The 12,913-nt window shown below is 38.3% G+C and overlaps 1 protein-coding gene across 1 annotated transcript in view; it reads left to right on the top strand.

The window, feature by feature from the left end:
* The window catches only part of LOC127625223 (neural proliferation differentiation and control protein 1-like), a 29,420-nt gene extending 16,746 nt beyond the window's left edge, over nt 1-12,674 (top strand). Inside the window, exons 3-9 of the mRNA XM_052100381.1 lie at nt 5,491-5,583; nt 7,031-7,222; nt 9,298-9,364; nt 9,824-9,905; nt 10,144-10,223; nt 10,692-10,791; nt 11,614-12,674. Coding sequence (XP_051956341.1) covers nt 5,491-5,583; nt 7,031-7,222; nt 9,298-9,364; nt 9,824-9,905; nt 10,144-10,223; nt 10,692-10,791; nt 11,614-11,685 — 686 coding nt within the window. The 3' untranslated portion in view covers nt 11,686-12,674. The remainder of the gene's footprint in view (nt 1-5,490; nt 5,584-7,030; nt 7,223-9,297; nt 9,365-9,823; nt 9,906-10,143; nt 10,224-10,691; nt 10,792-11,613) is intronic.
* Nucleotides 12,675-12,913: the final 239 nt, after the last annotated feature.

Here is a 12,913-nt window from a genome sequence, read left to right as displayed (position 1 = left end):
CCCGATTTAAACACCAACAAATCATCATAATAACTGTAATGGTCTGACGGTATTGAATAGGGGTTAAAGCTAGCTTTCACATGTATCGGTGTTACTTCTAATCGGTTACTTTTTTATGGTTTGATGTGTTATTGTATTGTTTATATATATGTATATGTAATGGTAGCCAGCTGGTATGTGCTGTGCATTGTGTAATCCTCACTCCCCTGGCCACAGGAGGCAAATTAGCGGTTGATGCTAGAGGCTGTAGCCTTTAGCCTCTAGCCTCCTTGTTAGCATGCCCGCCTACCATGCCAGAGACCCCTGTTTGAAAAATATATATATATGCAGTTGAGGTCAGAAGTTTGCATACACCTTAATCGTGGAAAACATTCCTTGTCTCTTGTCAGTAAGGATCACTACTTTATATTAATAATGTTAAATAATAGAATAATAGTCAGAATAATAGTAGAGAGAGTGATTTATTTCAGCCATCATATTCCCAGTGTGTTATAAGTTTACATTCACTTTGTTATTATTTGGTAGCATTGCCTTTAAATTGTTAAACTTGGGTTAAATGTTTTGGGTAGCCTTCCAGAAGCTTCTCACATTAAGTTGCTGGAATTTTGGTCCATTCCTCCAGACAGAACTGGTGTAACTGAGTCAGGTTTGTGGGCCTCCTTGCTCGCACATGCTTTTTCAGTTCTGCCCATAAGTTTTCTATCCGATTGAGGTCAGGGCTTTGTGATGGCCACTTCAAAACCTTGACTGTTGTCCTTAAGCAATTTTGTTTGATGCCATCTATTTTTTGAAGTGCACCAGTCCCTTTTGCAGCAAAGCACTCCCACAACATGATGCTGCCACCCCCATGCTTCACAGTTGGGATGGTGTTCTTCGGCTTGCAAGCCTCACCCTTTTTCCTCCAATCATAACAATGGTCATTATGGCCATTTTGTTTCATCAGACCAGAGGAAATTTCTCCAAAATATATTTGTACCGATGTGCACTTGCAAACTGTAGTCTGGCTTTTTTATGGTGGTTTTGGTGCAGTGGCCTTTTCCTTGTTGACAAGCCTTTCAGGTTATGTTGATATAGGACTAGTTTTACTGTGGATATAGATACATGTCTACTTATTTCCTCCAGCATTTTCACGAGGTTCTTTGCTGTTTTTCTGGGATTCATTTGCACTTTTCGCACCAAACTATGTTCATATCTAGGAGACAGAATGCATCTCCTTCCTGAGTGGTATGATGGCTGTGTGGGCTCATGATGTTTGTATAGATGAATGTAGTAGGTGTTTGGAAATTCCTCCCAAGGATCAACCAGACTTGTGGAGGTCCACAATTTTTTTTATGAGGTCTTGGCTGTCAAATAAATGAGACACTTGAATTTGAAGGTAGGCCTTAAAAAACATCCACAGATATACCTCCAATTGTCATGAATTAGCCAATTAGCCTATCAGAAGCTAATAAGCCAATTGCCATTAGGCTTGACAATTTTGCAAGCTGCTTAAAGGCACAGTTAACTTATTGTATGTAAACTTCTGACCCACTGGAATTGTGATGTAGTCAATTTAAAGTGAAACAATTGTTGTAAAAATGATTTGTGTCATGCACAAAGTAGACTTGCCAAAACTATAGTTTCTAATATGAAATTTGTGGAGTGGTTAAAAAAATGTTTTTTAATGACTTCAACTGGCCCTTGATGTGATTGAAGTCACCACTAGATGGTAGCATAATCATGTCCAAATCTCATTTTAACGACCAAAGGTTAGTCCTGAATGTTGTTGTATCTATCCCAGTGGTGTCCTAGTGTCTGATGAGGTGGGCATACTGTGAATTTACAAATGTAAGCATATCATGTTGTGCTGTATATACAAGGTGGACAAAGCACATAACATCGGAGAGACATTGATTCTGCCCACAGACAAAGATATTTGTTCCTTGATGGTAGGAGAGGCAGCAGCTTCTAAGCTTGATCCTATTCCACTCTCTGACAACATAGTGGGGCGGCGCATCTCTGACTTGGCACAGGATGTGAAGGAGCAAGTGTTAGACAGCATCAGGCACAGCCCAGATCGACGAATCCACTGATGTGGTTTTGAAAGCCCCTGCTCTAACTAATAAACTAATTCATAATATCATTTTACATTTTACACAAGTAAAATTCCCCATGTTAATAACATTATCATAATATTATCAGCATTGAAATGGATGTACTGTAAATTATTAGATTCTGTAGTTACTATTTCAAAAATAGCTGGAGGAATAATGGGGTTTTTGATGCGAGATCTGTTGCTGTTGTAGCTGTGTGTTATTTATTTTTGTGACTTATTTAATGATCAGATCAAATTTTGTGACCAATGTATGCATAAAATGGGTTGAAGGGTTTGTTCAACTTCCTAAAACAAGTAATAATTATGTCACTAATTAAGTTTTGATATGGTGGAGTGATATAAGATTCTCTCTCTTTCATGCACTCATTTCATAACAGTAAAGAATGACTCAAATTATTCAAAAGATTAGGAAATCAAATGACTTTATATGGTCATAGTGTACAGATGAAGTAGCATTTTAAATGGTTGAACACTAGTGTGATTTACTTGTACATTGAGAGTCTTATTTGAGGACTTTGAGACCGAACACACTTGTTCTAAAAAAAAGCTAGACACCGCTTCACGATTTGAACAGAATTCAGGTGTCGTGAGATGCGTTGGTTAAGGTTGGATGCAACTGATGTACATCGGTCTCCTCAGTCAAGCTGTACTGAACACTCACTTTGTGTAAAGCACACTTTTACATGTCCGCTCATCAGTTCCATCAACCCCCCTTAAAAAGTACAGATGGTTTGACCCGCCTTCTTTGACACCTGCTGTTGAGGACACACAACCTGGACTGTGGGGGGTGTTCAGCCTATAACAAAGCAGACAGTGATATGTGCTGTTGCATCACATCAGGCTTTTTCCAGGAGGCAGATGGCCAATCCTCTGTAGCCTAAATACACCATGACAATATACTTTTGCTATCCCAGTAGCTTAGGTCTGTTGCCACTTTAGTGTTGATACAGGGCTAAAGACTTAAAGGAATAGATCAGCCAAAAATGAAAAGTCTCATCATTTACTCACCCTCATGCCATCCCAGATATGTATGACTGACTTTCTTCTGCAGAACACAAACAAAGATTATTAGAAGAGCATTTCAGCTCTGTAGGTCCATACAATGCAATTGAATGGTGACAAAAACTTTGAAGCTACAAAAAGCACATAAAGGCAGCATAAAAGTAATCCATACGGCTTCAGTGTTTTAGTCAATCAATTCTGGATGAGAACAGACCAAAATGTAACTCCATTTTCACTATGAATCTTGACATCAGCAGTCTCCTTGTCGATCATGATTTCAAGCTTGTTTACACTTCCTATCGCCATCTAGCACTCTGGGCATGTCAAGCACAAAAAAGTGTAATAAAACTTAAAATCATGATTGTGCCCTGAGACTGCTATGGTACAGTGAAAAATGTGTTATATTTTGGTCAGTTCTCACCCAAAACTGATTGGATTGCTTAAGAGACATGGATTTAACCACTGGAATAACTGATGTACATCGGTCTCCTCAGTCAAGCTGTACTGAACACTCACTTTGTGTAAAGCACACTTTTACATGTCCGCTCATCAGTTCAACCATTAGAGTGGTTAACTCTAATGCTGCCTTTATGTGCTGTCTGGAGCTTCAAAGTTTTGGCCACCATTCACTTGCATTGTATTGCAGAGCTGAGATATTCTTCTAAAAACCTTTGTTTCCGTTCAGCAGTAGATAGAAAGTCATTCACATCTGGGATGACATGAGGAAGACATTATTTAAAGTGACAGAATTGACAAATAACAAACATATATATTTGATGTTTTATATCATTTGTTAAAAAAAAATATTAAACTAGGGATGAGCGATATTTACAATATATCTATCTATCTAGAGAGAGAGAGATAATTATCATTTTTGGCAATATAAAATTAATCACAATTATAAATATCACAAGGGTTTTGATCAAATTTTCTTTAATCAAGAAATTTATTTTGGATGTAAAATAGTTTGTGAATTCCATTTCATGTTAACTTTAAAGCTCAATTGCCAAATGCCAATGAACTTTTGATTCTTTTCCATGAATCCGTTCTTTCAATGAATCAAAACTCTAATGGTAATGAGAGATCACACACCCCTTCTCATTGGCCACACATGCACAAATGCACACAAACACACACACACACACACACACACACACACACACACACACACTCAGGCTGGTTACCAAGGGGAAGATCTTCCATTGTCTTGGAATGCAGCTAACTGTCTGGCCAACTGTACCATTAAACCATGTGCTGCCTTTGTTTTCTTTTTAGAGCATGTCAAACAAACAACACCCTGGCACACTCTCATTTTCTCAGGACACACACACACTGCCCAATGTATCACGTTTAAAGTCTCGTTGAATTTCTATATTAATATGTTTGAATTTTCATGAATATTCCCATTTGCTGCTGGGTCACAAGACCAAACATTGAATACCAGTAATACACTAACAAAAACGTACCATGGTAGTATCATGTTTTTAGGACATGTTACAATGGTGATGTCTTGGTTGTTGGACATGTACAGTATCATGGTAATTCCTTGGTATGTTTTAAGTATCAAAGAGTTGTGGGGCCTGGGTAGCTCAGTGAGTATTGATGCTGACTATCACCCCTGGAGTCCTGAGTTCGAATCCATGGTGTGCTGAGTGACTCCAGCCAGGTCTCCTAAGCAACCAAATTAGCTCTGTTGCTAGGGAGGGAAGAGTCACATGGGGTAACCTCCTCGTGGTCACGATTAGGGGTTCTCGCTCTCAATGGGGCACATGGTAAGTTGTGAGTAACCTAAGTAGTGGGTATTGGGTATTCCAAATTGGGAGAAAAGAGGATAAAAAAAAAAAAACTTATCAAGGAGTAGTGTATGATAGTTGGGAATTTTAGATCATGTGTATCGGCCGATAACGATGCTTGATTTGCTGATTAACACAAGTGGGCCATTCCAGTTAGTGTTAGTTGCAAAATCATCAATCATGTTATTGGATAATGCAGATTTTTGGTTTCAAATATTTTTGAATAATATTTTGTGTAATTGCTGTGAGAGTCCCTCAGCCATTGGGGGTTGCGTCAGGAAGGGCATCAGGTGTAAAACCTCTGCCAAATAAATATGCAGATCACGGATGGTCCGCTGTGGCGACCCCTAACAGGAGCAGCCAAAAGAAGAGGAAGATGAAGAAGGTTTTGTGTTATTGTAGTGTAAAATATGTGGTCATTTCATGTCAACATTTCATAAACTTTATTATGTACTATACTATAGTATATTGGCATAATATTAGCCACCGGCCACCATGATTTCTAGATATCGGCATCAATGGCCATAACCCCCCATGTAATACCATCACTCTTTTGCAATAATATCATAACCCTTTCAAATTCTGGCTTTGTTTCCTCAGGTAAAGAGTTGTCTCTTCCTGACGTTGATGAAGAAATCGACTATCTGTCCTCTGTTATTGCCAAGCAGCAAATGTCAGATGTCAAGCAGCCAGGTTTGCATTATCTGCTTATAATATCAGTGTGGTGATGGTTAACATGGCAGTATAGCGGTTATAGAGGTCATGATTCAATCCTCACTCACTCATCTCTGTCTGCTAATTTCAGTTTCAGTTTGAATTTAGTGTGCTTCAGCGACATGAAATATAACAGTGCATATTACTAAAGTATTTGCAGCTCACAGACAGTGAATCTGCACACAGTGAAAAGCTCTAAAAGCAAGAACAAAGAAAAGTAACATTAGGGAAGCAACTATATATATATATATATATATATATATATATATATATATATATATATATATATATATATATATACGGTCTGATGCTGAACAGTAGGTGTCTTACTAGAGGACAAGTGATGCAAATTTCCCCCGATTTTTCAAACTGCGTGTACACTGAATGCACAGCATGCACCTGGAATGCACCAATTAGTGGTTCCACAGGGTGGCAACACTCACAATTGAGCTGTTGCTGTCATGAAGAAGCTCTAGAAGATGTAATCGCCGCTAAACATCAGGAGACGAAGGTGGAAACAACAACAGTGGATGTGCATGTCAAGAGAGCGTGTGTGAGGAGGTCTGGAGATACTTGCATTTGTAAAACTCAAGTTTGAAGGAATATAAAGACATCTTTATGGGTGTAATCTCCAAAAGAAAAATAGCCCAGTGTATCATAGTAGTCGTAGCGCGCAGGAGCCAACTTCCTGTGTATGCGTTCACAGTCAAATTAAGTATACTTTGAATGGCTACTTTTCAACTATAAGCAGATGCTAAGCATTCAGGTCAAAACCGAATTATACTTTGGGCTTGAGGGAAAAGGTGGAATATGTTGCATTTACATTTATGCATTTTGCAGACGCTTTTATCCAAAGCGAATTACAGAGCCCTTATTACGGGGATAATCCCCCCGGAGCAACCTGGAGGTAAGTGCCTTGCTCAAGGACACAATGGTGGTGGCTGTGGAGATCGAACCGACAACCTTCTGCTTACCAGTTTAGTGCTTTAGCCCACTACGCCACCACCACTCCTGTTGCAAATATGGATCTTATGTGGACGTCAACATTATTAGTGCACCTCAAAATAAAGAAGACAGTTGCCAAGGGTGGGCTGGGATGGGACTGGGTCTACCGAAATTAGACCCAGTCCCAGAATATTAGAGATTATTCATTGACTTCAAATATGTAATTATATAATTGTTTTAAAAATGCATAAATTCTGATTTCTGAAAGAGTGAAAGTACAGTTGCAGAATGCGCCGTTTCTCTGTTGTTCAGGAAAATTTGATAAACAACAAAATGGGCCTAAATTTGTCCCATCCATTTTTATTGATGCCCACTCAAAAGTAATTTCCTGGCTACACCTTGTCCACAGATAAGTTTACTCTTTGACAGATTGTCAGATTTTTGTCAGATTTGTTTAATTTTCTCATTCTCTACCCCTTAGGTTCTCCCTCACAGTCTTCTTCGCAAACGTCAGAATCAAGGCAGAAGAGTATGTCTCACACCACGACTTTAAAACCAACAACCAGTGGCCCTTCAACACCAACACATCAGAACCCCAAACTACACACAGACTCATCCAACCGTCGTGGGCCGATTGTTAACTCCCACCCCTCCAGAGACAGCCTGCTAGTCTGTATGTATCGTTTCTTCAGAGGATCACATCTTTAGAACTAAAATTGTATTGATTAAACAACATCTCTTAGAACTCGTTAGAACATCTTTAAATATGTCATTAGCAGATTTACCCAATACTCCCTGTTGACTTTGATTGTACTGATGGATGGTGACACTGATTGCCAGATAATTAGATCAGCTATTATTATAGCACTAAAATAGCCTTCATGTCTTATTCCACCCTCTGTTTCTTTCACATCTCAAAGAATGGATCAAAGGAGTAATAGGGTTCTGCATGCAAAAACAGATTTTATTTATATATCTATTTGTAATTGACATCTGTAAAGGATCTGTAATGTTAAATAGTTAGAACGTAATGAGAATTTCTGTAGTAGACATGCATTTTTCTATTTATGCTCTGCTTTAAAACATTTCATTGGCTATATATTGCTCTTTGTGAATGTTGACATGGTACCTGACATACAAATGGAAATCCGCCCCAGAAGTAATAAAATGATTTGTTAAAATCCTTATCCAGTAATCGCACAAGACTGGAAAGGTCATGGAAATTCATTAAGCAAAATTGTGGTACCACATTCGCTTGACTTTCTCACTGCCATTAAACACACAGCAATCTCATGCTTGCTCATAAAAGGGTTGTGTTCTGCTCTTTTTGTTTTGTTTTTTTTGGGTGAACACAGATGTTCAAATTAATTTACCATCATTATGTGTTTACATCATTATTCTTTGATCAGGATTTCCACTGTTCTCTTTGCAAGCACAAATTTTAAGGTCATTGTATTTAAGTGTAATTTCCTGGCTCGCATCCCCCACAAAGGTGCCATCATAACAGCAGGCTTATTACATGATGTTTTATCATTCAAAATTAGCTTGTGCTCAAATCTAAGGACACTGTTAGCCTCTCTGGCCAGTATCGAACCAATTTAGATGCTCCGTGGTCATGTTGTACTCATTAAAGTGCTTATAATGGCAATTTTCCACTGCACGTTACGGTTCGACTCGCCTCAACTCTACTCACTTTACTTTTCTGAGCTTGCATTTCTACTGCAGTTTAGTGCCACCTCAACGCGGGTGGGATTATAGGCTGATCGTCACAGTTGCACAGCCTCTACTGTTGTGACATCATCTTAAACACGACACAAACTGACCAAAACAATAACGTGACTGCTAGCTGTTAGCTACTAGCTCATTGTGCTGCATAAAGCAGTTGTTGCATGGTGATTTTACACAAGTGTAACAGTTAAATTGGCCTGGTTGTTTTAGAAGCAAGCTTACAGTAACTGGTCAACTAAATAAAGTGAAGCTTTCGAGCAGAGAATAGAGTTAACGTAACAAAACGTACCATCCTCCATCATGGCTGAGTCCAGGCACCCTCCCTCCAATTGCTCGCTGGTTTAGATAGCATCCATTTGGTCGAACCACTTCCACTTTTCCTTGATGGTTCTGTAGTCACAAATATACTTTTCCCTACACTGTTGTTTGGTCCGGTTGTAGCCGTGTGTGGCCAACAGCTGTGACACATCCTGAGAGAGTTTTTCACTTCGCTCATCGCTAACGAGTGGACCATCTGCACCTTGTTTATTGAACACGGTGTGGTTTTGCACACAGCCATTTCTTTTTTCACAATTAGAAAGTCGCATGAACAAATGATACTGCTATCGCTGTTGCTAACTTTAAAACTAGCAGGTTGATGTCGCATGTCGGATGTCCAGTGACACTGGTAGTGACGAATCTCCCTGACCAATCAGTGATCAGCAGGATTTTGACGTCACATTTAGTATCAGCTCTGCTCGCTTGGATCCTCGGCCGAGGTGGTACTAAAAAAAGGTAACTGGTACTATCCACAGTGGAAAACCCACAAAAAGCAAGCAGAGTCGAGTTGTACCGTGCAGTGGAAAAGCCCCATAAGTGCATCCCCCCCAAAACCCTGCAGAAGTGAGATGGGTTGTCCAGCCTCAGAATGAAGGGGCTTGTTTTGATAATGCACCAAATTCCTCTTAACTGCCCTCCTCATAGTTTCTCCTGTCTGTGTCCTTCTCTCTCTTCTCATTGTGTTGGTTTCACTTGGAGCAGTGATGATATCTTTATGCGTTATAATGGGAACCATAGCTATCATCCTCGTTGCTGTCTGCTGGGTCAGGTAAGAAAAATCTGCTTTCTTATTTAGAAGTAATATGAGATTTCAATCTCAATGTATACAATTATTTCACAGCTCTCTGGAATACTTGCTTCTGATTGGTTAATCGTGGCATACTGCATTCAGTTGTTTTTGTACAGTGAGCACTAAACTGTATTACTGACCATTGTCCTGCTGTCCCTTTTCATGTGATAATATTTTAAACTTCATTATTTAATGGACATTTATTTATATGGTAATAAGCTGTGTAAAAGTGGGATAATGTAAAGTCAGCCCCCTCGGGATAATGAAAGACATTTTCGCATATTCGCATTATGTTGAGGTCCTGAGCCTCCTGTTAGAAATTAATTGGTATGGTGAAAAAATGGATATATTTTTCTTAAATGTCTATCTAAACTAATGTCTATTCTAAATGTCTATCTCTCATGTTTCCTATAAGTTTGGGTTTTTTGCCTCTTGCAGGTTACAGAGAGAAACTAATTTGGCTCAGAAGGTCGATTACCCTACGTCTCATGCAGCGGGTCCCAATAATAGCCATACCTCTGTAAGCAACTCTCAAATATGTGTCAAATATGACCAACATAAAAATAACCATTACACTTCTTTTAATGTAATGTAATATAAAAGAGAGAGGTGTGTGTGTGAGAGTGTGTGAGAGAGTGTGGAGTGTGTATTAGACTCCACTCTTCTAGAGACAAGGAGTCTGACTCTTATGCTATCTCTCTCTCTCTCGCTCTCTCTCTCGCTCTCTTTTGCATACTTGTTCTCTTTCTTTGTTTTAGTCTGGGGATAAAACACTAGCTCACAGTGCTCAGATGTATCACTATCAGCATAAGAAACATCAGATGCTTTCAATGGAGAAGTAAGAACAATGCTTATCTATATATTACTTGAGTAGAAAAATAATTATTACGGGAGTTATGTTCCCTTTGCTAACTGTCCTGGTTATTTCCATCAACATTATTTGTACATTTTATTGTTACAAAATGTACTTTTGTAAGATGTTGTTGGCTAAGAATATGAAGATACAAATATATACTGTTCCTTGACTCATTTCCTTCCCTCATATTGGCTTCTATTTTTTATTATCACACTAACATACTTGCACATGTATGCACAAGCAATAAACATACGCTCTGTGCATGTTACGGACTTTACTAAGTCAAATTTCAGATGTGAACCTTCTGGTCTCAAGTGACTGTAGTGCTATGAAAGATGTGTCTTTGAGTGATACTTTTACTACTTTTTGCATAAGTATCACAAAATGTGTTCTGATAGCAAATATAGACATTTGTGTGTCTAATGTTGTTATCTTTTATTTTGAATGCAGGAAAAATGCCGAACCTAAAGTCTCAGAGTCTGGGGCCACATCAGACGAAGAGACTGAAGAGGGTGATTTCACTGTGTATGAGTGCCCTGGCTTGGCACCGGTGCGTACACAGCAATACTTTACTGTGTAACCTCACCCCCCAACACTCCCTTCCTTTTTTCACCTAATTTATAAATAAACTGGCCGTCTCAGGTTTTTATAAGATGCATCTATGTGGTTTATAGATGTAGAACCAGTTTCCCCATGCCATCCCAAATGTGTATGACTTTCTTTCTTTAGAACACAAACTAAGATTTCTTAGAAGAATATCTCAGCTCTGTAGGTTCTCACAATGCAAGTGAATGGTGACCAAAACTTTGAAGCTCCAAAAAGCACATAAAGGTAACCAATAAGACTCCAGTGGTTCAGTCCGTTTTCTTAAGCGATTCAAACTATTTTGGGTGAGAACAGACTAAAATGCAACACTTTTTACACTATAAATCTAGACATCAGCAGTCTCCTTGGCGATCTTGATTTCAGGATGTGTAATCGAATGTAAAATCTTGCCTAGAGACTGCGGTCAAGATGTACAGTGAAAAATGAGTTACATTTTGGTCTGTTCTCACTCAAACCCAATTGGATCGCTTCAGAAAACATGAGTTAAAACACTGAAGTCTTTTGGATTTCTATTATGCTGCCTTTATTTGCTTTTTGGTGCTTCAAAGTTTTGGTCACCATTCACTTATATTGTGATGAACTGAGATATTCTTCTAAAAATCTTAGTTTTCATCAGAAGAAAGAAAGTCATACACATCTGGGATGGCATGAGGGTGAGTAAATGATGAGATGATTCTCATTTTTGGGTGATCTATTCGTGTTCATATTGTCTGGAAAACCAGAACTATAAAACTCATTTTCTTTCACTCTTTTGTTTTCTCTGTAGACTGGAGAGATGGAGGTGAAAAACCCACTGTTTGATGACTCTAACTTGCACTCCCAGAGGAAACACAAGTGACCTGGACACACACCTGCATCCTTTTAGAATAGGCCTAACAGACCTAAAAGCATTCATCGATAGGTTGAAACTCAACCTATTGCACCACACATATACTATGTAAAAAAACATGTATGACTGTTCTTCCGGGAACGTATTAGTTGACACCCTTCGTTCAGACAGCCCCTCAGAACAAACTGAAAGCATATAATACATTTAGATTATAAAGAATTGATGATATACATTATAGCAATATGCCGCCCCAGGCGTTTGCCCATGTCGCCCATTCCTAAATCTTCCACTGTTAACAATACACAGTGGTCTCTCACACATTTACTTATCTGCCCATATCTGTATACTATTTTCATACTGTCTTTGTTAATGCTGGTCTTTAAGAATATACGTTTTAGGAGATGAATAATCGTTCAGTTTAATTTCCTGTTTGTCACTTTGGTTCTGTACATTTCCTCTCAGTTGCCCTTCAATGAAATATGAAATCTATTTCTCCCCTTCTCCATATGATCTTTAATTGTATTTCTTCTTGTGCCCCAGTAAATATTCCATTTTATCATATCATGGTTATGTCAGGGAATGTAATAGTACATAGATTGAAATAGAAACATCAAGGCTCCTGTGCTCAAGTTCCTTTAGTGTATGTACAGTAAATAAACAAACTTAAACTGTATTACATAGTATTTCTTTTATATTTGTGGGCTACAAACTGGGCTTTTTTGTGGTGTGGCGATAATGCCATTATTGCACATTAGCTATAAGACAATCAGACTCAATACCATGATAAATGTACTTGTAAATGATTTTAATATTCTATTGATTTGTAGTAAAACACTATACAGTAGACTACAGATATTTAAAAGTACTTAAAGGGATGTTCCGGGTTCAACACAATTTAAGCTCAATCGACAGCATTTGTTGCATAATGCTGATTACCACACACATTTGTTTTGACCCGTTCCTCTTTTTTTTCTTTAAAAAAAAAAAAAAGCACAAATCTGAGTTGCAGTGAGGCACTTACAATGGATGTGAATGGGGGCCAATTTTTTTTAATGTTAAAATACTCACTGTTTCAAAAATCTAGCCACAAGACATAAACAATAAGCATGCAAGTGTGACATTATTGTGATAAAACAAGCGTTTCTGTGTAAAGTTATAGACAATTTTACAACTTCGTTACCTTGACGATGTAATGTCAACAAACACTAAAACCCTAAAAATGACAATTTGAAACAAC

The sequence above is a fragment of the Xyrauchen texanus genome, chromosome 31, assembly GCF_025860055.1.
Source record: "Xyrauchen texanus isolate HMW12.3.18 chromosome 31, RBS_HiC_50CHRs, whole genome shotgun sequence".
Lineage (NCBI taxonomy): Eukaryota > Metazoa > Chordata > Actinopteri > Cypriniformes > Catostomidae > Xyrauchen > Xyrauchen texanus.
The sequence above is the reverse complement of the archived record's forward strand: the minus strand, read 5'-3'. Positions and strand labels throughout refer to the sequence as shown.